The following is a 27773-nucleotide window of genomic DNA, read 5'->3' as shown; positions in this document are numbered from 1 at the left end:
TTGGAAACGAATAATTTGCGCTTTCAATGGAGAGGGAAGTGCGAGTCCTTGATGCGTGATAGAAAGAGACATGTGGTGGCGCTTAGCTTTAAAAGCAGGACATGGAACGGGCTCTCGTTTGTCTGCCAATCCTCTGTCCTCGCCAAGGGCTCTGATGTCCTTTTAAAGACTTTTGGCGAACAGCTGTAAAAACTTATTCATAAAAGCCGTTGTTTGATAACCATTTCACATGAATAATGGCGGCTACCGCGCAATTACGTGGACCTTTTTTTACCCCAAGCTGGTTATATTATGAAAACTGCGAATCCATTTATTTAGCATCAAGTGTACAAGACAGCGCACGACCACTCACGATCCGGGACAGTGCGTCGCTACCGCAAAAAGCGATTAAAGCGGATGATCGAGCGAAGCTTCGAGCTGGCTGCTTGCCTTCGTTAACTTTCCGAACAGTTCGAGCTTGACAAAAGACACTGCACTGGAGACTTTTGCCCTTGGAATCGTTTAACGAAAAGAGCCATCACCAGGTCTCTACGAGAATGAGGAATTCCTTCTGCTTAAGTGACAGAGGCGTATGTTGCTGACTAGAAATCCCTACATGAAAATGAACCTGAACTCCGAGGAAAAAGAAATGGGAACGCAAACGCCATTACGGCATTTACGGTCAACCAAGTCTGCCGATAGGCTATGAGGTCGTATTAGCCACCATTCTATTCACCAGAATACTCAACTGATCCAAATGAGGTTGTAGTTTTTCGTGAAGCTGGCTTCAACGGAAGGCCCGTGTGAGTTGTGTCTCGGCACCTCGTGTTAACATGTCATGAGATCACAAAGAATCGGAGGGATAACGCACCCCAAGTTAGATGACGTATCTCGTCTTTTAATGCCCCAGTTACCCCTAAATGTACCACAAGGATATGATTTTCCAATGACCCGTATCTTTTCAAAAAAAGAACAAGCCAAATTGAAGCGAAAAGAATCAAAACAGCTTTTAGAACTCCGAGCGAGCGTATAATTACATAAACATACGGGGAGCCGCTCGTATCTGATTCGCTTGCCTCATGTTGGCGGAAAATGTTCAGTGTCCTAGTTGCACATTTCTTACGAAGGGGATGACATCGCTTTCATATGCTGTGAAAATGAACTGCACCCAACTTTCAGGGTCCTCTAAAGAATGAGGCTTGCTTCGATCTCGCGTGTTGGCCTCAGGTACGCGGGATTAAGTGCATTGAGTCTCGAAGTACCAGCGTGTCGTCACTCAACTTGGACATGCTGCTTTCTCTTCTCTAACAGGGTGCTGTTTTGACGACTATATATACCCTCCTATGCGAGCGCTGCTCAACCGTTGCAAGAAGTGAACAACTGATGATGCAATTCGCAACAGAAACAGAGAAGCTGCGTTCAACCGTGGCATTTCTCTACAGTTTTCTTGTTCCATTGTCTGGTGGAAGCTTTGTACTTCTGGGATGGGACTTACTGAGGTTATATTGGGCATCGCAAAGAAACGCGTGTGGGTATGAAGCTCCAGAAGCAGATGCTTCAACATCGCTTATCAGCAGAAAACCGGAACATCAAATAACTGAGCATGCTTCAAGCTACCCTCAACTGGAATGGCGCGTACTCTGCGAGTCAAGCCAGCAAGACTGTGAACAAGTTGTCAAAAAGGTGTTTGGAAAAGAATTGTTGAAAAGCTATGCAGAACTTCTTACCATAATTCTTTGCATTGTGTTAGAGTTAAGCCTTCAAAGAGCGGTCAACAGAACCCAGGAAGAAGCACCATGGATTCTTTCAAGTCAAATATTTTGGTTTTCATTACTGGTTTCCTCTCTTTGTCGCATTGTATCTCTTCATCGTGGTGGGAAATCATTCATAACTTTCCAAAAATTGAGAGCGCTGAACTTTCTATTGTTTGGCTTTATCTTTTGCGTAAAGGTGTTACATTTCACACTGGTTTTCTTAAGATCTCAAGTGAAAAGCTTGGAAGGGAAATACGTCACTGGCGGAACATTCTTGGCTGGGGTGCTTAGCATATTGGCACTTTCATCGCAGCAGTCTTTCGGCCTTACAGACCCGCCACTTAACCAGAACGATGCGCCACCAGCTCCTGAAGGATCTTCTTCAATATTCCACTCCTTGACATTTTCATGGCTAGATGGCTTGATATTTAGGCGTAGCCAGAAGCAGCTGAGATTTCAGGACATTTTTGATTTGCAACCCAAATATCGCACCCTGCCTGTGATCAAGAGATATTCTGATAGAAGCCATGGCTGTACATCTTTGATAAAACGTTTGACAGCGTTCTGCTGGAAGAGCATAATCATGCAATGTACTTGGAGTTTAGCTGGTGCTATTGCCTCATTTATGCCCACCCTTCAAATGAAAAAGATTCTTGAGTACATAGAGAATCCCAGTGGCTCCAATATCCGAGTGGCCTGGGTTTGCGTCTTTGTAATGATTGTTTCCAAAATCATAGCAGCCCTTTGTGAATCACAGGCCGTTTATCTGGGCGCTCGAGTATGTTTTCAGCTGAAATCAATAATTACCGCTGAGATTTCCAGGAAAGCTCTCAAGCAGAGCTTGTTTTCTTCAGAGTCCAAGACAAGGTGCGGAGCCACGAACGGGGAGGTAATAAACCTTGTTGCTATTGACTCTACAGCAGTATCAGAACTCTGTGGGTCGTTGCACTATTTGGTTCAGGCAGGCATCATGACAACAGTTGCTATCTCATTACTATATCAGATGCTTGGTTGGTCGGCTTTTGTTGGAGTTTCGGTAATAATCATCCTTCTTCCCTTCAACGTGAAGATTGCAACCCTGATGCAAACTTATCAATCAGAAGCATTGGCCATGACTGATAAGAAAACAAATGCCATTAGCGCGATGCTGGGCTCCATCAAAAACGTTAAGTTCCTTTGCTGGGAAAACCATTTCCAGGAGCTTATAATGGGTTTCAGAAGCTCCGAGTGTTCCTTCCTCACAAAAAAACTGTTTTGTTGGGCTACTTTGCATCTGGTTTGGTTTTTGACACCAACCCTAGTTACTGCCGCGACATTTGGTGCCTCGATATACTTACAGAAGCAAAAAATTACCGTTGCTTCTGCGTATACTGCCTTAACGCTATTTGCGCTTTTGAGAAATCCCCTTACCCAGCTCGCCACGATGCTTGGCACAATTATTCAAACAACGGTCTCTATACAGAGGATAGAGAAATTTCTCAATAGATCAAACACGAAGAAACATGAAATTTTGAAAGACTCTTTTACTGAAATGGGATTTCGAAATGCGTCTTTGACTTGGAACCGGTTCGATACAGGCTTTATGTTGAAAAACTTGACCATTGATTTTGAGTTGCACAAGCTGAATGTCATTATAGGCCCTTCAGGATCAGGTAAAAGCAGCGTTCTTCTAGCTCTTCTTGGAGAACTTGATTTGATTGAAGGATCAATAAGAGTTCCAAGGGGATATATGCATGACGATCGCTGCTCTTTTGCATTCTGCTCACAGACTCCTTGGATCACAAACGCCACAGTGAAGGAAAACATCGTTTTCTCGAGTCAATTCAACACAAAAAGATACCAGGAGGTTCTTCATGCTTGCGGTTTGGAAGAGGATATACTTGAAATGCAAGAAGGTGACGAAACTGTTGTAGGGGACAAAGGCATGACTCTTTCTGGCGGACAGAGGCAACGGTTGGCATTAGCAAGGGCAGTTTATTCTGGTGCTGAACATTTATTGCTTGACGATTGCTTGAGCGCTGTTGATCCGGGAATGGCTGTATGGATTTTTCAAAAGTGCATAATGGGTCCACTAATGAAAGGAAAAACGTGCATTTTGGCGACTCATAACATTGCATTAGTTCAAAAGCATGCAGATATGATTATATTGTTGGATAATGGAAGAGTTAGCAAGATAGGGAAAGCCAGAGACTTTAATTTTGATTCTGAATTTGATTATTCAAAGCCCTCAAAACTCGAAAAAGCTGAAATGAAACCAAACAAAAAACCAAAGAAAGAAATGATTTTGCAACCAGACACTGGATTTAGTAGAGAAGAACACAAAGAAGATGGATCAATAAAGATCGAAGTTTATAACTGGCTGGTGAAGCACCTCGGAGGGTGGAGGACGATAACAGCATTCACAATGCTGCTCTGTTTAACTCATGGAATAGAAATGACTCAGAATCTCTGGATAAAAATTTGGTGCTCTTCGGGGGATGGTGCAAATGAACACTACAAGTCTTCCATCTATTATCTAAGCACTTACGCAGCAATAGGGCTCTTCCATGCTTCTGTGACCACTCTCATTATGCTAAAGTTCCTATGCATAGGTTTGGAAGCATCTTCGAAGGTTTTTGCGGAAATACTTAATCGCGTCCTACACGCTAAAATGACCTTTTTTGACTTCACACCGGCTGGCAGAATTTTGAATCGAATAACTAGGGACTTTGAAATCTTAGAGCAGGAGCTGATGGTTCTTTTATTGCAACTCTTGTTTGCCATCACTAGCCTCGGAGCGATTTTGCTGCTAATCTCAGTAATTGCAACGAAGTTCTTGATCTTTGCATTTCTCTTGGGTATCATTTATGCGGTGATGATTACGTCCTATATCCCTGCGTTCAGAGACTTAAAACGGTATGAAGGAATCACAAGGTCCCCCATATTTGAGCAGTTCTCTGAGCTTTTGTCAGGATTTGTTACGATTAGGGGGTTTGGGAAGGAAAAAAGCTGTATGGGACAGCTTTTCAGAAAGCTTGATCTGAACAATAGGCCTGCTTACTATGTGTCTGTTGTTCAGCTATGGTTGTGCCTCCGAGTTGAAGTACTGGGGTCATTAGTTTTAGGCGCAACTGCCACTCTCTCGCTCCTGAATGCTAAGGAGCTCGGCGCAGGCCTCGCAGGGTTGGCTCTGACGTACGCAATGCCATTTTCTCAAAGTGCCCTTTGGACTGCAACAGTCTCCTCAAATGTTGAAATCAAGATGACATCAGTGGAAAGGATCAAAGAATACACGGAGATTGACTGCGAGGACACTAAAGCTGGGGCTCTTATCAATACTCAATGGTCAGGTGGTGCTGAAATAAGTTTTGATCATGTTTACGTCAGGTATGCACCGCACCTTCCGGATGTTCTGAAAAATGTTTCATTTACACTTCTCCCCAACTCAAAAGTGGCTATCGTTGGGAGAACAGGATCAGGAAAATCGACAGTTATGATGTCACTTTTTCGGCTTATCGAGCTTACAAATGGTACTATCCGAATTGGCGGGATAGACATTGCCTCGCTGAACCTTCAAACTCTCCGAAGAGAGCTCACAGTCATCCCACAAGATCCGTCATTATTCTCGGGAACAATCAAATCCAACATTGACCCTTTTGGCCGGTACTCAGATCAAGAACTAACGCATTTTGCGAGACGTATTGGGCTCTTCTCAGGCACGGATGACGTAAGGACTTTCAATTCACTGGGCTCTTTGGTGAGCGAAGGTGGAGAAAACATGTCTCAAGGCCAACGTCAACTTCTTTGTTTGGCTCGGGCTCTGTTGCAAAAATCTAAGATTTTGATACTGGATGAAGCTACTGCTTCCATCGACCATGAGACGGATGCAACTATACAACAAGTGGTGCGTGATTTTTCAAGTGGTGGAATCGTAATAACTGTAGCGCATCGAATGAGTACCATTATAGATTACGACCAAGTGATAGTTCTGGACTCCGGTATTGTAAAGGAAAACAATCATCCCTACCTCTTGCTGAAACAGAACGGCGCATTTCATCAAATGTGCAAGGAAAGCGGAGAGTATGAACGCTTAGAGGACGCGGCAAAAAAGGCTTATCAAAAGGGCCTCAGCCAAGCACGCTCTGCGCCGCGCAACTCAGAATCCAAATGCTAATCTGCTACACTCGTATTTCGTGTTAGTTTAAATAAATGAATGGCAGAATGCCAAGATCTTAGTAACCTCAGTGAAAAAAAAAAAAGATAAACATGAAGCTCGGTACCTATATGGAAAAAAATTATGGCACCCACATAACGCCATGAAAAAGGAGGCTGGAGCTCCTCCTAGTACGCCGTATATTAAAATATCGGGTCCGATTGCCAATACTTGGAATAAATCTTCCGAAAAATGCTTAGTAGAACAAGTTCATAATGCAGACGAGGCGACTGAGCTTTTTAGTTGCAGCTGGCGGAATACTCGTTCTGTTAGTTTTCTCGTCCTCAAGACTCTTCCAAACCAATGATATATTGTCAAGCCTGACGTCTCCAGCAAAAACTAGCGAGGAAACGAGTACTGCAGTTTCCCTTATCCGCTGGGATAACTACTTGGATTACACAAGAAAGCTTGATTTTGAAAATAGCACTGCTCTCTTTAACTCAGTTCGCGCAGCGTTGAGGCAGTCTTCCTCAGACATTCATCCCGTCGGAGTTTCTTATTTTCCTGCAGTCATACCTCAAGGGACTCTGATGTACCATGCCGGATCAAAGGTTCCAACGACATTTGAATGGTTAGCGATGGACCATGAATTTAGTTACAGTTTTGGCTTAAGGTCGCCATCTTACGGCAGAAAGTCCTTACAAAAGCGTCGTGGTGGTCCTGGGCGCGGGCCTGGGGGTGACAAGAAACCCGGCGGGAGTAATACTTCAGTAAATACCCCTGATAAGCCGTCAAGAGGTCCAGGTTTGACAAGCTCGCAAAAGATGCTTACCTATCGGGCTACAAGAGACTTGAACAAATTTCTCTATCTTGACGGTGCGTCAGCTGCAAAAACAGAAACGGGTGAGATGGATACCCAAGAGTTACTTTCTAACGTGGCTGAAAAGAAACTCAACCTTTCAGGCGACGGCGAAAATGGAGGTATGCAGGAACGTATTTTTGCCGCGAGGATCTGCGAATGGGGGAAGCCTTTTGGTCTTGACGGCATTATAAGAGTTGAAGTTGGATTTGAAGTGGTCCTATGTAACTTTTCCTCGTCTGCCGTTGAATTAGTATCGGCCTTAGAACTGGTCAATCCTAGCGAACATCTGGGCCTACCACCACCTAGCGTTATTTCGAAGGAGAACGGCTGGCCGTTGGACGATGACGGAAACCTGATTGAAGAGGACCTGACAGATGAGCAAAAAGCTCTTCTTGACAAAGAAGACTCGTGGCAGCAGGTTTTGGAAAACTTTTACGGAGTTAAAAGCTTTAATTGGTTGCGCGCAGGTGCTGTTCATGACAAAGGGGAACGGAGAATCCAGTTAGACTACAGGCATTTAGTTACTGGTATTAACAGGACTGTTATCAATCCAGACCCCAACAACAGAAGATTACTCAATGACGGAACGTCATGGGAAAATCAGCTGAAAATCGTTGAAGACCTGGAGCAAGTACTGAGTATAGGGTTCGATGCGTCCCAAAGCACTGATTGGCAAATCGTTTTCGATGAGGTTGTCGATAAGTTTGCTCCAATTTTGAGAATGTTGAGCGGAATATTACAACGAGATGATTCCTCTTCAGAAAATATAGCTATCAACGCAACTGCGATTACACTGAACTTCTCTTTAAGATTCAAGGCCAAGGATGACGTCAAAAACCAATATGGAAATGACAGAGAATTTGCTGTTTACCAATACGTCAGACCTTTGAAAGACCTACGGACCAACTCAGATTTTTTGGTTTGGTCCGCCAGTGTTAATGTGGTTAGAAAGGTTGTCGACGCAATTTACGACGTGAATGAGCTCTTATTACCCATTGTGCGTTCTCATATGGGAAAGGAGAGTGGGGCTTCAATTGAAGCAGCTCAAGCTGTCACGAGAGCTCAGCAAGAGATCGATGACTTGATCGAAGACTTAGGATGGATTGAGCTACATTACCGATGCGAAAAAGTTTGTAAATGGGATGAAATATGTTATACTCCCTCATGGGGACCATCACCTATGGGTATGACAGTTCCCGGATCTCCGAATGCGGGAACCGGAACCCACTATGATGCTGATCGCCAAAGACTGGTAATTGACAGCGCTTTGAGATGCCTGAGTTTGAATGAATTGCTAGGAAATCGCGGCCACTTTTGAATTTGGTGTTGCTAGCGCTCACCAATGTTCATTTCGAAGAATTATAAACACGACACTCGAAAGTAATTAAAGGAACCCTCAATGTAATCAATCTAATTGCGCAGAGGTGCTGAAGTGAAGCTTCAAAACTGGAATAATTTAAAAGTTGCAGCGCTGATTACGGCAAATACACCAGTAATAATACACCAAAATTTTATTGAAGAGCGGCCCACATTGTTTTTGGGGGAGACCAGGGAACCAACATACATATATATATATATATATATATAGATAGCTGTGTGTGCTAATTAATTTGTTTCAAAAACTGATTACGGACCAACTGGTTAAAAAGTGACAGCTTTGGTCCTTCTTTATACAGTGATCATGTTTTTTCAGACTGTTAATGAACAATCCAAAAAAGAAGAGTTATTGGCCATAAATATGGCTTTATTTTGCCACTTATAAGTTGCCCATGACTAAAAGCAGAATGCAGCTAAGCAAGCGAGAAAGTTCAAAGCAAACTTCAAACCTTTCGTCAAGTTTACAGGATCCATGTCATGCGCCGCACATTAGATAAAGAGAAAGTGGATATCAATTGATGCATCCAATAATCTGCCTTTCACTCCTGAAAGCCTGCTCATAGTCGAAACCATCCCAACGATTGCCGCGCACCACAAAGAGCATTTGGAATGTCTGGGATCTCATTTTCTGGCACTAACCCTCACGACTAACGCCATGTCAACAGATTATATTTTTGTTAATATGTCAGGCAAACAGGAAAGTACCGTATCGAAATTGTTAACTTGGTGTAATTATTAATTCCACACAAGCTTGTTGACAACAATAAGTTAAAACCAGCTTAAATAGTAGGATTTAGATGGATGCTGTGCTTTTAAGTTAGCCCCTGATGCCCAATATGCAGCTAAAACATGGATCCGTTACATCTCCAAGTTCAACGCAAAGAGTCACAAACCCTATTTCTTTTCAAAAAAACTGATGCAACCTATCAATTGGACGGTATCTTTTGTATTGCTGACGGTGTTTAATGGGTATGGGGAGAGCATTTTAATCCGATGCCAAAGTCCAGCAATTACAGTCTACGTTTAACTTTGCATTAGTAAACACAGCAATTTAGAACCTTAATCTCTTTTAAAGCCAACACTTTTAGCACAAAGTTTAGCGCTGGGTGAATCAAGTTACGTTCGCTCTCTATATAAAGAAGCTTCTGCCAAGCACATATTTGTTGACTTTAGGAAAATTTATTTGAAGATGTCGGTATCACTTACGCACGAGATAACGCCGAATCGCACGAGAAACTCGCAAACCGCACGAAAGGGCTATGGAACATCAACACCCTATCAAGATCCAAAAGCGTAATCGGCCCTCGTTCGTGTGCCAGGAGTGCCGCCGTAGAAAGATTAAATGTGACAAGAAGCGGCCACGCTGTAGCCGTTGTGTCGACACTGGCCTTCCGTGCACTTACCTCGCGTCGGGCTCGCGTTCAGCAGCAGACTGGCATATATCAGGCGACGAGACTAGCATATGGACAGGCGAAAGTGTAACAACTACAGAAAGCAGAACTCCTGGTGAAAGCGGAGCGGCGACATCCGAAGCGCATTCAGAAGCACTTGGAGATGAGCAATTAGCACTTCCCCAAGCTTCCACCAGATGCCGATGCAGCTGTGGAAGCTGTTGTGGCTACGGCACCACTTTTGCTTATGCCGACGGCAGTGGAAGACGTGCTCCTACTAGCGCCTCAGCCCATGAGATTTACGTCAATTTTGGAAATCCAGAAGATACCATGGTGGCACATGAACAAATGAGATATTTACACAAGCCATTCTCGGCCCTTGCCATGATGCAGCGCGACCACTTCCTTCGTGCGTTCGCTGGTTCTGTAACCGGTGTAATCCTCACTGGCATGCACTCGGCCCCAGCAAACGGCAATCCAGAGTCATTCACTTACGATGGCAAACTGAATTCACGTCAAGATTCGAATAACGAAGGCAGAGGTACGCAAGAGATACCGGTTAATGTATTTATGGAGGAGATAAAAAAGACGAACATGCTAATGAACAGGCGACGCGCCGGCAATGATCTTATAAAGCTTGTGTTTTTTCAAAATCCATGGAGCTTCGATGACAATGTCGGGTCCACGTCTGCGTATCCAGCCGAGCTTGTTTCACTTGTAACCAATATTCAAGATATATTACCAGATGTTGCCGCGCTTAGATTTTTGCTTGATTGCTTCTATGAGGCCGTTTACCCTCTACATCCATTTCTTGATGTTCCCTCTTTTGAAAAGGTCTTGAGTGAGGTACTAAAGGCACGTAGTGACGGTTCCCAAAGATACAACATTATGTTGGGCACCAGTGCTCTCCACAACAAGCTCGAAAATCTGGCTATTCTTCTCGTCGTCCTCAAAATATCGCAAGCAGCACTTAACATGCAACAAGATCCACTAAAATCGGCAACCGCCAAAAAACTCGACATATTTGGGCACAATAATATTAAAGATGATGTTATAATTCTGGCTCAAAAATGTCTCAATGCCTTGAACTTCCTGAGACTTCCTAATGAAAACACATTCTGCTGCCTTCTATTTTTGTGGATCTACCAATCTTATGATCTGGATGATGTCAATTTCAGTTTACCACCGCACGTAGCCTTGGTGCTGGGCACTTTATCTCATCTTTCTGTTATCTTGGGTCTTCATAATGATCCCTCTATGTACCCTAGGCTTGTTGAGTCTTCACAGTTTCATTCATCCTTTTTGAATTACCGACGCAAATTATGGATGGGTGTAGTATCTGTGAGAACAAATGAACTGCTTCTGAATGGTAATAGTCTAGAGTCTACTCATGCACTCATGTCCAGCTTCTTGAAGCGAGGCAGAGAGGACAAAGAAAGTTACATGTCTTCTGTGATTCAAGACGAAGGGCAAGAAAACAGTTTTGATACGCGCCTTCACGAGTTTGCCCATAAGGAATATGAGCTTCGAAGGATATGGACAAAACTAAACTCAGCGTGTAACTCCCTAGACAAGCCTATTTTGTTGTCAGAGATCGAAATTATTATTTCTAGAGCTGAAATCACCCTTTCTCAACTTTTCCCGCTCACTGATATCACAGAAATTTCAAGTTTTTCATGCCCAGAAAAAGGTACTGTTAAATGCGCTGAGTCGAAGGCAGAAATTGACTATAATGCCATTCGTGCTTGCAAAACTTATGCAAATAACCTTCGCGGACGGATTATCATTTTGAATATAAGTATGGCACTTACAGTCCATTTTGAGAATTTGTGCCGTAACGAACCCGATAGGTACCTTGAATACTATCGGAAATATTTGAAACTCACATTTCGTCGCTCTCTTGAAATAGTTAAACTACTGAAAAAGCTTCCGGACAATATGGAGAAAAATTCCCTATTTTCTCGATACAAATATGCACTTACTCGAATAACGCTAGACTCAGTGCTGCGGACTTTAATACCTATGTGCAGTATACTGTTCAAGCTTTCGTTTGCGGAACGCCAGCTTAAGATGTCTGTTAAGTCCGAAAGAGTTTTATATGAAAAAGACGACCACTCCGATAGCTCTCACAGTCTACAAATGATTGTTAATGTCAAAGAAAGCTTGGCGCAGGCTCTCAGATCTCTGATTTCTCTCCAATCTACGAATTGGGGCCTAGGATTCCTCTCATGCTATCGTTTGGTCTGCATGGCTAAATATGTGCTTCACCTTGTTGACATAGATATGTTGCCTGAAGTTACAAACAGATTTTGGGAATACGAAAAGAATTATAAGCAAGTGCCCGAGTCTATCGCAAATCGAATCTTTTTAAAGTGGGGTCTTAAATTCAAAGAGTCTAAAGCTATAAAAGACGACTTGTTCAATCCCAACGTTCTTGGAGCTATGGATTCAGATCTGTTAGAAAGCTTCAAAACCATTCTTGAAAGTCTTGAGCTTTGGAAACTCACTGAAAACACACCTGAAGTCAATGATGTATCATCCTTAAGCGACCGCAACGAACAATTATCCGAGGAGGTGGCCGAAGATGCTCAAGGATTTAGCCTTGACATTCTTGACTACTTCAAAGTTTTTGAGGATGAATACTCTGGAGAATCTTTCCCTAGTATTTTTTGATCTCGCCGAAGTTTGAGTGTCAAAGGCAGTTACGATATGTGGAAGTTGTGTGTTGTTAATTTTTTTCTATTCTTGGGTAATCTTATTGAGGATTGATTTTGATCAAAGCGTGTGACAAAAGCAGCGTAATAACAAGGGACATTAGCATGGGATTTTGTTCACGGTCATCCGTTAAGATGATCCTAACTTGCTTTCTAAGCACGAAACAAGTTTATCTCAACGACTTATCAACCCATATACATGAATTTCTCAAGCGTTTGGGTCTGTTCTGAGGAATAAAAACATTCAGTCAAATGTTTCGGGAAGGCTAGTGAATCGAGGCAACAAAGCCTTCCTTCTACAGCCTGAAATTGTGATTCGCTAATTCTTGGAGAAGAATTTCGAGAAGAAATTTTTACTAGACGTGTCAACTACATAGTCCGCACTTCTCCTAGTTGGTGGTACCCAAGACGAAGAATTCCATGCAGGAACAGACTCCAGCCACATAATATCGACCTCCTCCAGAGTTAATCCTTTGGTTTCGGGAACGAAGAAAAACACATAAAAATATGCAAATATCAGGCAACCCATAAAGACGTAACCATAATAGAAGTTTATGGCACCAGTGATGAACGGAGTGAAGAAGCTGATAAGAAATCCCCACATCCAATTAGCTGCTGTAGAAAGCGCCATTCCCTTAGATTTAACTCTCAGGGGGAAGGTCTCCGACACAATAACATAACAGCATCCAGCCCAAGTGGTAGCAAAGCTGAAGATGAAAAACATCGTGAACACAATCATGCAATTTCCAGCGCCTTTAGAAGATATTCCAGGGTGATCTGGACCTTCCGGCCACAACTTTGTAACGCCAACCGATGCAAAGACAATGAAGCAGCAGAACATGCTAGCAGCTCCCCACAACAGACAAGTACGGCGACCAAACCTTTCAATTGTGTAAATTGCAATAAATGAAGAGAAGAAATTAACAGCCCCTATGATGATAGATGTTTCAAAAGAATCCTCCAAGCCAATAGACTTGAAAATGGTGGTGCCATAGTAAAAAAAATAGTTATCACCGGTGAGCTGCTGCAAGGACTGGATCATGATACCCATGATTACGCGCTGAATAACCTTCGTTTTTGTTGAGAGCAACTCTCCCCAGGTAGCATCGCCTGCTAAGCGCTCAGACTCAACACCTGCACTGATAGCATCGAGCTCTGCTGCAATCGCTGGGTCGTCAATTAAAACCTTATTTGACCTTGAAAGCGAGCGTTTGGCTTCTTCTAACTTACCAGCTTCAACTAGATACCTGGGAGACTCGGGCACAAAAAGCATGCCCGAAATCATCAACATTGCCCAAGCAAAACATAAACCGAGGCCAACTCTCCATTGAGTAGAATCAGTATATTTTTTGGTCCCGTAGTTCGTACAGTAGCCTAAAAAAATTCCCATAGTTCCTAGAAGCTGGTACAAATTAACAAGCATGCCTCTGATATGCTTTGGGGAAACCTCAGAAAGTAACATGGGGGAAAGCACGGCAATTCCACCAACCCCGAGACCTGAGATAATCCTTCCAATGAAGTATTGATACCACTTGTCAGTTGAGGAGATTTGAATTATTATCCCTATCACGTAGACAATCGTCACGGAAATTAAGCCGATACGACGACCGTAGACATCGCCGATTTTGGAAAGAACGATGCCCCCGATAGCGCAGCCGATATTGAAGATAGATATGATCAGACCCATCCTAACTTTCGAGAGGTAGTAGACGCCTTTAGAATTCCGAGACCCAAATCTACGTACGAAGTCGGAAAGGTTAACAAAGCCTGATATGGTACCCGTATCCCAGCCAAAAATAAAGCCTCCAAAAGCAATCATCAAACACAGAATTGAGATCGAAAAATAATGAGAAAGCGGCTGCTTAGGAAGTTCAATATCGTTTTCGTGAGGAGGAAAGTTGTGTAAATCTTTTTCTCTTTCAATATCTAGCTTCTCATGAGACGAAATTGAACCGGGTTTTGTGCTACCCTCAACTGGATTACTCGAGACCCTATCCAGCTTAACTCCAGGCTCTGACATGACAGTAATAATTGATTTAGTGGACGGATAAGTTAAGCAATGGCATCTCCCAATCTGAAAGTAACACTTCTGCAAACACCACCCGATTTATACGCAGCTGGCGCGCCGAAGAACAACCGTTAACAGACCCTACTCTCTGACGGGCGGGAAAACCACTCACGGCGGCGCGGCTGAACTGCCGTCTCCGATCCTGGCTCCCGACGGGTCGGGAAAACACTCGAGGCGGCGCAGCTGAACTGCCATCTGTAAACCCTGGTTCCTGACGGATCTGGAATAACACCCACGGCAGCGTAGCGGAACTGCCGTATCCGATCTTGGCTCCTGAAGGGCCGGCAAAAACACCCGCGACAGCGCATCTGGACCGCCATCTGCAGGCCCTGGTTCCTGGCAAACTGGAACGAGCGTTCGCGGCAGCCCTGTTTGAACGCCATTCCTACAAGCAATTCTGCAGGCGCCCCCAAAGCTGTTCCTAGGAAAAACGGTCTGGCTCAGGGTACGACACGTTACCCTAGCAATATTTCCGCACTCCAGCTTATGGATCTGGAGCCCCACAAAATCAACCCAATACTCCGAAATCATCAGTCTTTATTTTTCCACTCTGTTTTTCATCGTATACTTCCACTCTTTCCTTCCATCTTACGCTTCCGTCCGCCACACAATGCCCCTCGATAGTGCGGAAAAATGTGGATAGATGATTCAGGGCAAAGCTTCTGTAATATGCGCAGGCATTTCAGGCGTCACTCCACAAGATTACCCAAGAATCGCGGGAAAGACGTATTCCGCCTCTAAAATTCTCAGAACCGCCTCTTACTGCTCATCACGTTCCATTTTTTTCGAGGCGGGGTAGTATTACTTTTTTCCCCTCAATTAGTTTTTCCGCGTCCCTGTGCGTAAAACCTCTTGTTCATAATCGTGCCGCCCAGGCTTTTCTAGTGGCCACAGAGACCACACGGGGTGTCCTCGGGGTATGCCCTCGGGGTATGCCCCGGATTTTTAACAAACTTGCCAACAATGACCGGAACAACTGATGTAAACAGATATTAAACAAATGATATAAAAGGGGGCACTTTTGGCAAATTCAAGACTCTCACAAGTTCAAAGCATTATCGATCAGTAGCTCAACAGCAATTGACTTCGCGCAACTCAACATATCATCTTTTTCAGATTAAAAATGGTTTCTATGCCAAATCATCCAGAAACTGAACCCAAATGGTGGAAAGAAGCCACTGTTTACCAGATCTATCCAGCAAGTTTCAAGGACTCAGACAACGATGGCTGGGGTGACATGAAGGGAATTTACTCCAAGTTGGATTACATCAAAGAGCTGGGAGCAGACGCTATCTGGATCTCTCCGTTCTATGACTCGCCCCAAGACGACATGGGCTACGACATTGCCAACTACGAAAAGGTGTGGCCCACGTACGGTACAAACGAGGACTGTTTCAAGGTGATCGAGAAGACACACAAGTTGGGCATGAAATTCATCACTGATCTCGTGATCAATCACTGTTCCAGCGAGCACGAGTGGTTCAAGGAAAGCAGATCCTCCAAGACCAACCCCAAGCGCGACTGGTTTTTTTGGAGGCCTCCTAAGGGCTACGACAAGAACGGAGCGCCAATACCTCCTAACAACTGGAAATCTTACTTTGGCGGCTCTGCCTGGACCTTTGACGAGAAAACACAGGAGTTTTACTTGCGCTTGTTCGCCTCCACACAACCTGACCTGAACTGGGAGAGTGAGGAGTGCAGAAAAGCGATTTATGAAAGCTCTGTTGGATTCTGGCTTGACCATGGTGTCGACGGATTCCGGATTGACGTGGGAAGTCTGTACTCGAAAGTTCCAGGTCTCCCCGACGCTCCAATTGTTGACAAGGACTCGGAGTGGCAATCCAGCGACCCTCTGACTTTGAACGGCCCTCGCATCCACGAGTTCCACCAAGAAATGAACAAATTCATGAGAGACAGAGTGAAAGACGGGAGGGAGATAATGACTGTTGGCGAGATGCAACACGCTCCCAATGAAGTGAAAAAGATGTACACCAGCGCATCAAGACATGAACTGGGGGAACTATTCAACTTTTCTCACACAGATGTCGGAACTTCACCATTGTTCCGCTACAACTTAGTTCCAGCTGTTTTGAAGGATTTCAAAGTATCACTTGCGGAGCTCTTCGAATACATAAACGGAACCGACTGTTGGTCTACTGTGTACTTGGAGAACCACGATCAACCTCGCTCAATTACCAGGTTCGGTGATGACTCTCCCAAATACCGCGTTGTTTCTGGCAAGATGCTTTCTGTATTGTTGACGGCTTTGACAGGAACCTTGTATATCTACCAGGGCCAGGAATTAGGCCAGATAAATTTCAAAAACTGGCCAGTTGAGAAGTATGAAGATGTTGAAATCAGAAACAACTTCAGGGTGATCAAAGAGGAACACGGTGAGAATTCTGTGCAGATGAAGAAATTTTTAGAAGCAGTCGCTCTAATTTCAAGAGACCATGCGAGAACACCGATGCAATGGAGCGGCGAAGAGCCTAACGCTGGATTTTCGGGCCCTGATGCTAAGCCGTGGTTCTACTTGAATGAATCGTTCAGAGAAGGTATTAATGTCGAAACGGAGGAGAAAGACCCTGACTCTGTTCTAAACTTTTGGAAGAAAGCTTTAAAATTTAGAAAGGAACATAAAGACATTGCTGTCTATGGCTACGATTTTGAATTCGTCGACTTGGAAAATAAAAAATTGTTCAGCTTTACGAAGAAGTATGGAAAGAAGACGATGTTCACGACATTGAACTTTAGTTCGGACGAAGTTGACTTTGAATTTCCAAATGATGTTTCATACTCCCTGGCTTTCGGAAATTATGACGAAGGCCAAGTTGACGCATCTTCCAAAACCCTAAAACCATGGGAAGGAAGAATTTACATCAATGAATCTGCTTAAATTGTTTCCCAACATGATCGATCAGTAACATTAAATGATATATTTTATGACGTAAATGAAAAACTTGAATATAGCGTGAGAATCTGTTCCACAGATCAAGCGAAAAGCTGCGTAGTATGTCTTCATTTTGGCAATGATGGCCAGCCGTCTCGAATTGTGAAATAGAAGACTCAATTTAAATATTTCCTGAAGATGAGTCGAGATGTCCAAAATTTGATGCTCCTGAAACTTGTGGCTTAGTTTAATAGCAGCTTTCAATTCAAAACGGCCAAGGACAAACACTTGATTACACTTGGACTTATTGATGGACTCTCATACTAAAAAACTTGTTCTGTTTTTTTGCATCTTTATCAAATGTTGAAGTTAAACAAGCTTTTGACCAAAAATATGCCCATTTTTGAAAGCATTTAGCTTGATATTGAATGGAACACAATTTGAATTGATGACTTTTCAAAAGCTTTCGGGAAACCTGCGGCTTGAGGGTCCGGTGAGAGATTGAGGTTACGAAAACGTACAACAAATAATTCACTGATACTAATTGAGCCGCTGGTAGCCTAATATACAGAGCGGGCCTTCAAAACTGATAAAGATATATAGGTGAGCTCATCAGAATTTTGTTTGAAAAGTGTGCGCACGATGCAGTATTATTTCAAGGCTCCAATCTATCTCTATTTATGTTTTGAGAGGAAGTTCATATTCCGAATCACAGAACATTTGTGAAAAGCATCCAAATATATGTTGCAAAGAACCTGCCGTCGTTGTTGCGTTGCCTACCGCTTTCTTTCATATGCGCCAATTCATCAGCATTTATTTCGCCCCTGCTGTAGGTGCCCTCATTACATTTGATGCAAACCTCACTGATAAAGTCAGGATGGCACTGGAATGTAAGTGCCACATTCCGCTTATAGAGGCCTTGAACGTCGCATTTTTTAGAAGTTAAAGTATTGATGTATCCATGAGGGACATTCTTAACAAAATCCGAGTGAGACTCAGAAGCGTAGAACTCGCAAGATGGTAACGGGCTTGTTGAGTTTTGGAATAGCCCGAGCTTTAAAGCCTCTTTTGTGATTTCTAGGCGTGTTATACCGCCTTCATAGCCTTTCGGATTACGCCTGACTTCAGAACCTAGTGCAGAAGCAAGTATTTGATGACCAAAACAGATGCCACTTATTGGCGGGTGAGCTCCATTTTTAAGCAAGTTTTGCAAAAGCTTACGCAATATGTTAACCCACTCTATATCTATCGCATACGCATCACTAGTGGACCCTGTAATGTGCAGCCCCAGATAGTCTCCATTACAAAGCTCTAAAACTGTTGGAAAGTCTTTCTCGTAAACATTGTACACCTCATATTCTACTGTTGAGTTCAAAAAACTTGCCTTGGTCGCTTCAAACATCTCTATTGCCATGTCTGCAAAACTTCCCCATCGCTTGAGCGCTTCTTGGGGTGGGTTGGCATTTAAGATTGCTATTTTACTCATAGACAATTGAGGTTCGAATCTTTAACATTAAGAAGTTTCGAATTGATACATCTTGAGTATTCGTTCTTCTTTCATGAAATCTGCCCAAACTCTTTCTTATAAGAGAGGTTTTTTTATCACTTATCTTATCGGAATATTAACGTGACCAAATTTGATCTTGCCAACGATAATCAAGTAACAGCATGCCCTAAGGTTATGAACCTAACTAAGGAACAGAATATTAGGAAGAACAGCAAGCAATTTGGAATTATTGACTCCAATTAACTGTTTGAAAATATTATCCAGAGAAATGTTTTCAACAAAGCCTCTAAAGCCCTATGATTGGTATCTTAGTGACAATAGGTCTTTTTTAATAACCTAACCCTTCAGAAACCGCAGGGGAGTCATACAACCTGAACAAGTCACGTAATTATTAAGGTGCATAGATATAAAAAAATTGCGGTTGAACGCGACTGGTAGCGTGAGTGTTTTCTGTTTCATGAGCCTCTCTGTCATCATGAATCATAGCCAAGTTTAGATGATTATACATACAAACGGGTAAGAAAGTCGAAAAAAAGTTGAGAAACCTGTAAGACTGCTGAAAAAGTATACCAACTTAGTAAACCCTTCCTTCTTTCATCACAAAAACAAGGTTACTTTCAGGTTCGTCGAGAACCGTAATGTTTTCCAAAGGATTGGAGTTCATCAACAACATGTCTGCTATGAAGCCCGGTTTGATTTCACCAATTTGGTCTTGAAGACCGTTCATTTCTGCTGGAGTTATAGTTGCGGATAGTAGAACTTCATGTGTCGAGAGATATCTCCCCCTTATAAAGAATTCCTGTGTTTGGTAACCGCCCAAAGATCCGAGTAGATCAGATCCATAGCAGATTTTAACGCCATTTTTTTTGGCAATTCTGAGGGCCTCAATCCCGCGATACAAGACCTGGGTATTTTTTTCCCTATTTGACCCACTTAAAAAGGTCGAGAATTGATCAGATGCCATTATCTTGTAGGTTACTAAAGTAGGGGTTAGGTAACATCCTGCTTTGGCCATTAGTTGGGCTGTTTCTTCGTCCAAAAGATTCCCGTGTTCTATACCTTTAACTCCGTAACTAACGCAAGCTTTGATTGCCTCTGGAGTGTATGCGTGGGCCGTGACATAAGTGTTATAGGTTTTAGCTACCTTTACAAGAGCAGTAACCTCATCATCGCAGAACTGCAAATTAGTAATTTTATCTGTTGGTGATGCAACGCCACCACCAGCCATAATCTTGATGAAGTCTGCGCCTCTTCTTAATTCTTCTCTAGCAACTTTGTAACACTCTGCTGCTCCGTCCGCTACAACTCCAAGGTCGTTCATGTGACAGGAACAGCTATCAAAAGCTTCACCAGGTAAATCAGCGGGTCTCATATCTCCATGTCCTCCTGTTTGGGAGATTGCGTGGCCACATGTCAGCAACCGGGGGCCAATTACAGATCCTTCTATAACAGCGGCTTTGATGTAAGACTCTGCACCTCCACAACCTCGCAAAGTGGTGAATCCGCGAGCCAATGCACCTTCAAGTTTATGTCTTACCCTCATAAGAGCGCGGGTTTTTGGCATATTCAGAGTTTTAGACAAGTCAGTCTCACCAGGAACAGATGTTACGTGGACATGATTATCAAACAGTCCAGGCATCACGAACTTTCCCGTTGCATCAATAATCTCAAATTTGTCTGAAGTACATTTATCGGCTTCATGGTCTGAGAAACATATATTGGTTATGAAGCCCCCTGACGTAAAAATATGCGCACCGGGCTTAGTTATTCCTTCCCTGACATCCACGAGATTTGCGTTTTTGATGTAATAATCTTTTAAAGGCGGGATTTTCCAAGGAGTAACCAAGTCTTCAAGGGACTTGTTGTTTCTTTCGTTGACATCAATGGCAGTCAGTTGCATATCAACGTAACTTATACTATTACAATGAAGACAGTGAAAAAGGATAACGAGCGAACAAAAAAAAATTGGGTAACAGACAGAGAAAGCTATTCTGTTTTATCCTGATTTAAGAAGATTTGATTCCAGCTTTTTATGAACAGCTTGATCTCGTTGAAGCTTTTGATAAGCGTGACTAATAATCGGAGCAAAGAACCTTTTTCTGATAAATGATTCTTCTAAACCCGGCTTTCAGTTATTACGATAGGAACTGACATTCCGCTATCTCTGATGCTTCCATGTGCTGGCTTTAACTTTAGACATTCACCTTCCCTTATAGGAAGTTCTCACTGCATTCGAACCTCTTTCTCATTACAAGAAGCGTTATCTGTTTACTGATATGACGCAGATCGTAATATATTATCGGCGAACAGAAACTAATTCTAATTGAAGTTAAAGAAGATATCTAATCGCATTGCTTCCACCTAATACTGTTCGCCAAGTTGTGAAGGGCACCGCTCTATCTTAGCATAGTGTTCGATTTGTCTTGTCCAAGACGCAATTGATAGTGATTAAACCTTAGATTGCATTTGACAATGGAAGAACAATGCACTAGATAAGTATGATTTCATTTGTCTCAGATTTCAAGATAAGATTCTCAGCTTTATAAGGCTTGCTCATTCGGCCAGAAACCTCAAGCTTGAATAACGGTTTCATTTTACGCCCCCATCATCACATTCAGCAATGAGTCTAAAAAACGAAGGCTCAGAGGGTCAAATAAAAGAGCTTGACCTAAAAGCAGAAGCCAACTCTGAGGTGTCAGTTGAAGGAAGAGAAAGATGTTTGGAATCGGTAACCTTCACTCCAGAAGAAGAAGCAAAACTCGTGCGCAAAATTGATCTATACATTTTGCCTTTTATGTGCCTGATTTTCTTTGCGCAATACCTTGATAAGCAATCGCTGAGTTATGCAGCTGTTTTTGGATTAAAAAAGGATCTTTCAATGGCTGCTCATGACTATTCGTGGTGTACAACAATATTTTACTTGGGACAGCTTGGTGCTAATTTTGTTTTCATGTATCTGATGACAGTGATCCCAAGAGCACCAATGACAGGTATTTGTGTAATAATTTGGTCCGTTTGCTGCCTCTGTCTTGCCGCGCCTAATACAAAACAAGGTTTCTGGGTAGGGAGACTTTTCCTTGGGATTTTCGAAGCAGTTGTTCAGCCTGCATGCGTATTGATCACATCCTATTGGTACAGGAAACGAGAGCAACCCCTTAGAGCGGCCTGCTGGATATCAATGAATGCGATTGCTCAGATTGTTGGAAGTTTTCTCATGTACGGCATAGGCAAAACCAATAGCAGTAAGATTGCGGACTGGAGATTAATGTTTATTGCATGTGGTATTATTTCGCTCTTCGGCGGGATTCTGTTCTACTTTTGGGTTCCAGCATCACCTAAAACTGCATGGTTCTTGAATGAAAGAGAAAGATATTGCAATCAAACGCCTCTATGACGAAAGTGATAGAACAGAAAAAGTGGTATTCAATAAAGATCAATTGAAAGAGTGCCTCAATTTTGACTGGCTCTTTTTGTGTACAATCATATTTGGATTTTTGATTTGTGTTGTCGGGGGTACTATTGTTTTCCAGTCCCTTATTTTAGCTGGTTTTGGTTACGATAAATTTGAGAACATGAAATTTGGATCACCAGCCGGTGCTGTCCAGCTGGTATTTATCTGGCTTGGTGTGGCTTTGGTCAAAATTTTTCCTAAAGAAAGGGCCTTAGTTTCGATTGCGCTGGCTATCGTCCCTTTGGCGGGTAATATTATGCTTCTATGTCTAAAAAGAAGCTCTGGATGGTGGGTAATTGTAGGGTCATGGCTAGGCTCAGTAATTACATGCATAATGTCTATTTTGCTGAGTTTCATATCAAGTAATGTTAGAGGAAACACCAAGAAAGCTTTATGTTCCAATGGATTTTTTGTGGGTTATTGTGTTGCAGCAATAGTTTTCCCACAGTGGTGGATAGGATCGTACCGTGGTGCACTGATTGCTGATATAATTATATGGGTACTCTTAGATATGCTGCTCCTTTTCTACAGGTTCAAAGCAAGACGTGAGAACAGCAAAAAGATGGAACTTGAGGCCAAAGGAGATACCTTTGAAGACAGTGTTGAGGAAGATTTATCTGACAAGAAAGACTTGAGACACAGGTACGTTTATTAGTAACTAGCCCTTTTTACTGTATTGGTATATAATAATTTTAAATTAATGGAAAAGTGCAAAAGGAACAGATCAATTGCAAAAGCTAGACTTGAAACTTGTCCTCGAGATTTTCAGGCAAATTTCAAATTCGACTTTCTTAGAAAGACCAAACCAAGAGTTTGTGGTAAAGTTAGAAACATCACGAAGCTATAGGGCATAAAGTAGAAAACAGATAGTGTGTTCACCTTTTTTTGAACAGATAGTTTCCAAACAATCAGCTTTGTCTTATACTAGATCCCATCAGAAATATTCTTATTTTTAGCCCTGCATTTAAGGACCATTTTTCGAGTATTCAGACCCTTTTTGTAAAAACTATACAAGGCTCTCTTTCACTTTGGAAGGCAAGCTACTCGAATTCGCTGGCAAATGGTGCGTATTATTTGTTTATTACTTCAAAATCAATATATTTTCAAAATCAATTGAAGTATAATCAAGGCTAAATGCATTAGCAATAGATATAGATTTGCTGAAATGTTATTAAAGTTTATCCTTTCTTTATCCAAAAGAGTAACTCAAGCTAATTTGGTGTCTTGCTTTTGAGTCAGTTGGCTTAAAGTGTTGTTTAGATATCCCAACCACCTTAAAAACTTTCAATTTTCTTTTTCTGTAGGATCAATTCGTAATAACCAGCTACACAACATTACTTATAAACCAATTTTTACATCAAAAGCCTAAAGTTTCTGCTCATTGCTTTTGAAACCGGCTAGTACATAGTGCAAAGATTTCCAATGTCTTGCTCATGTTGATGAGTAATAAAGATGTATTATTTACAAGAAAAATAGTAGTGAATGTCATGAATCAAAGCTTTGCAAACAAAGTGAATCTGGGAAATATTTTATGACCAACACTGAAAATAAATTATAAGTCAAAAACCAGATTTCCAAGACAGAAATCATACTGACGGTCCACATCAGTTGTTGCTTTGAAAATACTCAAAATAAACTTGACTTGGAAGAGATGAAAAAGACAGTTTTATCGAAGATACCAATTAGTCCCAGATGCTGGCTGCATTGGTTGCTTTTGCGAAGTTTAAGATTCTCTCAGAAATAGGCATCAAATCCTGATATCACGGCTCAGCCAAGTGAATAGGCCCCCTTCAGAAAAACTATGGGTGTTCAAGAAATGAAGAATTTCCAACCGTCTGATGGCCAAGAATAAAATAATATAAGCTATTGAGTTCTAGAGTCTTAATTTGAAGTTCGATAAGAAACATTATTTGATTGGCCAAAGAAATTTTAAAGTGACGCTGAAAAGAAGTTGTCAGTAAATGGGTCGCAAAACGAGCCAGGGCCCCGAAAAAGGTTGTTTAAGGGTCCTACGTCGAAGACGTGAAAAGAAATACAGATGCAGAAGCTATGCTATACAAATGCCACACTTTAATCGTAGTTTTACTTTGGAGTTTGGCTAATTCCAACCAAAGTGTGTTCCATTTCACGCTACAAACAAAACCGATAGTGTTTGATCAATAGGATAAAAGTTTGGCTACTTAAAATAATTGATTATATAATCGTATATTATCTTTACGGCACAAAGCAAAATAGGGAAGGCTGATTAATTTGTAGAACAGGGAAACGAGGTCCGTGTCCTGCATGTCTTACATATTTTCAATATGTACTCTCCAATTCGAAAAAAGAAATCAGAGAGGTGGCAAGGGAAGCAGAAAACCCTTGAAGCATTTATTGGCCTGTATCTATCACATTTCATAGTTTTGTATAGGACAAACAGTGAAAAAAATTTACTGAAAGTTGGCGGCAGATCGCGTGCTGTGAGACTGCAAAGATGAACACCGAAATACTTTGAAGGTCGAAAGATTAAAAATCAGTTATTTGCATAAACACCACAATAAGGCTTAAGTTTTCCTTGATTATTGGCTTTTTTTCTGAGATTATAGTTCAGAACTATTGAAATTGACCGCGTACAAATGAACAGGCTGTTTCTCTATGCTTCAGAGGATTTAAGAGTCAAGGAAGCAGCCATTCAGAAAAAGTTGAGTTCGACACCTGTTTATGCCCACATTTTTCTGAATCTTGTTTCAAAAGAGAAGTCGAACAGCCCAAGCAACGTTTGCTAACACTAAAGTTTAGTAGCTTTCCAGTCAGTGCCGGCAAATTCCTTGAGCTTCGTACCTAATACTAGCCGCTTTATTAAAATCACGATTTACGCTAAAATAAAATATCTCATGATCATGATAAAAAAATGCGCTCGCTTAAGTAACTAGAGCCTTAAAACATTTGAGAGGAATTGGAAACCCGCGCATAACTTATTTTTTTTGGTGAATTTCACCGACCATATATACCCTATGCACTGCTAACAGCGAGCTTCGGTTAGCAATGAAGTGAGACAGATGAGCTTCTACCAGATATAAATATCAGCCCAGAGATTTTTAAATACAGATGATGCCTTATTCCCGAATTTGTTAGAGCCCAAAAAGCCAACAAAGAAGGAAATAATGATCCTTGCAAGAGGGAAGGTTGCTGGTCTCCGTCGCGTATTCCACCATGGAGGTGCTTTTCTTGCATCGTCACAAGCATTCAAAATGTCAACATTGAACACCGATCTGTCCTCTGAAACAACTGTTCAGTATGAGAAAGCGTACTCGGCCCACAACTACCACCCCCTTCCTGTTGTTTTCCAGAAAGCAAAGGGAGCAAAGGTTTGGGACCCGGAAGGAAAGCAATACCTCGACTTTTTGTCTGCCTACTCAGCAGTTAACCAAGGGCACTGCCACCCGGATATAATTGCCGCACTAGTTGACCAAGCGTCCAAGCTCACCTTATCATCTCGTGCCTTTTCTAATAATGTTTTCTCTGCATTCGCGAAGTTCATTACGGAATATTTCCGCTACGAATCAGTGCTTCCAATGAACACCGGTGCCGAGGCCGTCGAAACTGGGCTAAAGCTTGCCAGAAGATGGGGTTATATGAAAAAAGGAATTCCTGAAAATGAAGCTATTATTCTTGGTGCCAAGGACAATTTTCATGGCCGTACCCTCGGTGCTCTTTCGCTGTCGACAGATGAGGAAGCCCGTAAGTTCTTTGGACCTTTCCTGGAAAGTATAACGGCCAAGATTCCTGGAACTGATGGTCAATATCTGCGCTACGGTAACATAGAGGATGTCGAACTGGCCTTCAAGAATGCAGGGGACCGTATTGCTGCCATTCTTCTTGAGCCTATTCAAGGCGAAGCCGGTATTGTTGTTCCTCCTGTTGAATATTTGCAAAAGGTTCAGGAACTCTGCCGGAAATATAATGTGTTGCTGATTTGTGACGAAATACAAACCGGCATCGCCAGAACTGGTAAGATGTTGTGCTACGAACACTCTCCTAACGTCAAGCCAGACGTTATTCTATTAGGAAAGGCCATTTCAGGGGGTATTTTGCCCGTTTCATGCGTTCTTTCATCTAAAGAAATAATGGGCTGTTTCGAACCAGGTTCACATGGCTCTACTTACGGTGGTAACCCGCTCTCTTCTCGAGTTGCAATTGCTGCTTTGGAAGTTGTAAAAAAGGAGAACCTTGTCGAGAGAGCTAAAACTCTTGGTGAATTCTTCCAATCTGAATTGAAAAAACTTCAACAAGAAGCTGGCGGAATTATTTCCGACGTTAGAGGTAGAGGCTTGCTCACTGCGATAGTCATTGACCCATCCAAATCTAATGGAAGAACTGCTTGGGACCTATGTCTGTTGATGAAAGACCAAGGTGTTCTCGCGAAACCTACCCACGATCACATAATTCGGTTAGCACCACCTTTGGTCATATCCAAAGAAGATTTAATGAAAGGAGTTGAAGCCATCAGAGCCTCATTGAAACTGCTTCCAAATGCAGCAAAGTCTAACCATTAAGGATTTTATCCTCAAAAGAGAGCTCATGGCCATAAAAAGTGTTTAAATATAATTAGTAACATAAATACCATGAATTGTTAAATTGATTCGAGTTTTTTTGTTTTTGGCCCACAGGAAAGTACTTCTCAAACGCTTTGTACAAGTTCAGAGAGATAAGAGAAAAAAAAAAAACTGGTCTTTCAAGTGCTATAGATCGAGTTATGCTTGAATTCTAGATGCTCTGTCCAAGAGCATACCAGCAATCATCGGAGATATGTAAGTTTAAATACACTACATGCTAACACGAAGACGCTTTTCTTCGCTTTTTATATTAGTCGAATTTCTATCGAACACAAATTTCTACCAGCTTATCCATTAGTAGAAAAAAGTCTGGTTTTAACCTTTAGATATAAAAATGAATTCAATGATCGGTTCAAATCTAGCTGCATTAGAATAAAATGGAATTTGGTGATAATAGGGCAAAATCTAAACTGTCATAGCAAAGAGAACTTATAAAAAATAGAGGCAACTCTTTTCTGAATTTTCTAGTGACGAAAATTTGTTAACGTAAACATAATGTCTCTCAGAAAATTTTTGTGTTAAATGGAGCTTTTGTCTCGTATTATTTCACAGACAAGGAACTATCATTCTAATAAGCCATATCACAAACGTCTCGAGAGTATAAGTCTAAAAATCAAAAAAAATCATCAAAGTGGTATGCAATTTGATATTAAAAAATGTGCACAATCTTAATAAAACAGCGCAAAACTTTGTGTATTTCAAAACCTGCCTATCCTATCGATTCTCTATTCACTGTTCTTTCATCAGCGATTGAAACCCGGTCTCAAACGCCACTAACGTTCCTTAAAAAGATGAGAAATGATTCTCCTTTCTTGAATCCTTTCGTTTCAATCACCAAGTGTATTGCATCTTTTAAATTGTTTGATATAATATATAGATAATAAGAGTAAGGTGAAGCTTATAGCAAAAAACCTCCGCAAATAATCAAATATTAACTGGGCGGCTAAATCATTCTTTAAAGACCTCTTTTCGTGCACTCAATTCATCATTAAGAATATGAAATTAGTCTCAGAGCGATGCAGCTTCCTTGCATATTTGCTTAAAACCAATCAG

At 41.9% G+C, this 27773-nt stretch overlaps 8 protein-coding genes across 8 annotated transcripts; 5 read left to right on the top strand and 3 right to left on the bottom strand.

Annotated features, from left to right (window-relative positions):
* Nucleotides 1-1362: 1362 nt before the first annotated feature.
* Nucleotides 1363-5886, top strand: KLTH0B00396g (KLTH0B00396p; the record flags this gene model as incomplete). Its single annotated transcript, XM_002551769.1, has 1 exon — nt 1363-5886. One exon carries the CDS (start codon nt 1363-1365, stop codon nt 5884-5886), a length of 4524 nt encoding a protein of 1507 aa, XP_002551815.1.
* A 254-nt stretch (nt 5887-6140) lies between these two features.
* KLTH0B00374g (uncharacterized protein) lies at nt 6141-8045 on the top strand (the record flags this gene model as incomplete). The annotated part of the gene is made up of 1 exon (XM_002551768.1): nt 6141-8045. One exon carries the CDS (start codon nt 6141-6143, stop codon nt 8043-8045), a length of 1905 nt encoding a protein of 634 aa, XP_002551814.1.
* Nucleotides 8046-9363: 1318 nt separating this feature from the next.
* On the top strand, nt 9364-12168 carry KLTH0B00352g (KLTH0B00352p; the record flags this gene model as incomplete). Its single annotated transcript, XM_002551767.1, has 1 exon — nt 9364-12168. One exon carries the CDS (start codon nt 9364-9366, stop codon nt 12166-12168), a length of 2805 nt encoding a protein of 934 aa, XP_002551813.1.
* A 360-nt stretch (nt 12169-12528) lies between these two features.
* KLTH0B00330g (sugar porter family MFS transporter) lies at nt 12529-14229 on the bottom strand (the record flags this gene model as incomplete). Its single annotated transcript, XM_002551766.1, has 1 exon — nt 12529-14229. The coding sequence occupies one exon, from the start codon at nt 14227-14229 to the stop codon at nt 12529-12531; it is 1701 nt and encodes a 566-aa protein (XP_002551812.1).
* A 1171-nt stretch (nt 14230-15400) lies between these two features.
* Nucleotides 15401-17173, top strand: KLTH0B00308g (glycoside hydrolase family 13 protein; the record flags this gene model as incomplete). The annotated part of the gene is made up of 1 exon (XM_002551765.1): nt 15401-17173. The coding sequence occupies one exon, from the start codon at nt 15401-15403 to the stop codon at nt 17171-17173; it is 1773 nt and encodes a 590-aa protein (XP_002551811.1).
* A 703-nt stretch (nt 17174-17876) lies between these two features.
* On the bottom strand, nt 17877-18653 carry KLTH0B00286g (type 1 glutamine amidotransferase; the record flags this gene model as incomplete). The annotated part of the gene is made up of 1 exon (XM_002551764.1): nt 17877-18653. One exon carries the CDS (start codon nt 18651-18653, stop codon nt 17877-17879), a length of 777 nt encoding a protein of 258 aa, XP_002551810.1.
* Nucleotides 18654-19248: 595 nt separating this feature from the next.
* On the bottom strand, nt 19249-20574 carry KLTH0B00264g (amidohydrolase family protein; the record flags this gene model as incomplete). Its single annotated transcript, XM_002551763.1, has 1 exon — nt 19249-20574. One exon carries the CDS (start codon nt 20572-20574, stop codon nt 19249-19251), a length of 1326 nt encoding a protein of 441 aa, XP_002551809.1.
* A 4694-nt stretch (nt 20575-25268) lies between these two features.
* Nucleotides 25269-26660, top strand: KLTH0B00220g (ornithine aminotransferase; the record flags this gene model as incomplete). Its single annotated transcript, XM_002551762.1, has 1 exon — nt 25269-26660. The coding sequence occupies one exon, from the start codon at nt 25269-25271 to the stop codon at nt 26658-26660; it is 1392 nt and encodes a 463-aa protein (XP_002551808.1).
* Nucleotides 26661-27773: the final 1113 nt, after the last annotated feature.

This window comes from Lachancea thermotolerans, assembly GCF_000142805.1.
Source record: "Lachancea thermotolerans CBS 6340 chromosome B complete sequence".
NCBI lineage: Eukaryota > Fungi > Ascomycota > Saccharomycetes > Saccharomycetales > Saccharomycetaceae > Lachancea > Lachancea thermotolerans.
Note: the sequence above shows the minus strand (reverse complement) of the source record. Positions and strands in the feature narration are given on the sequence as shown.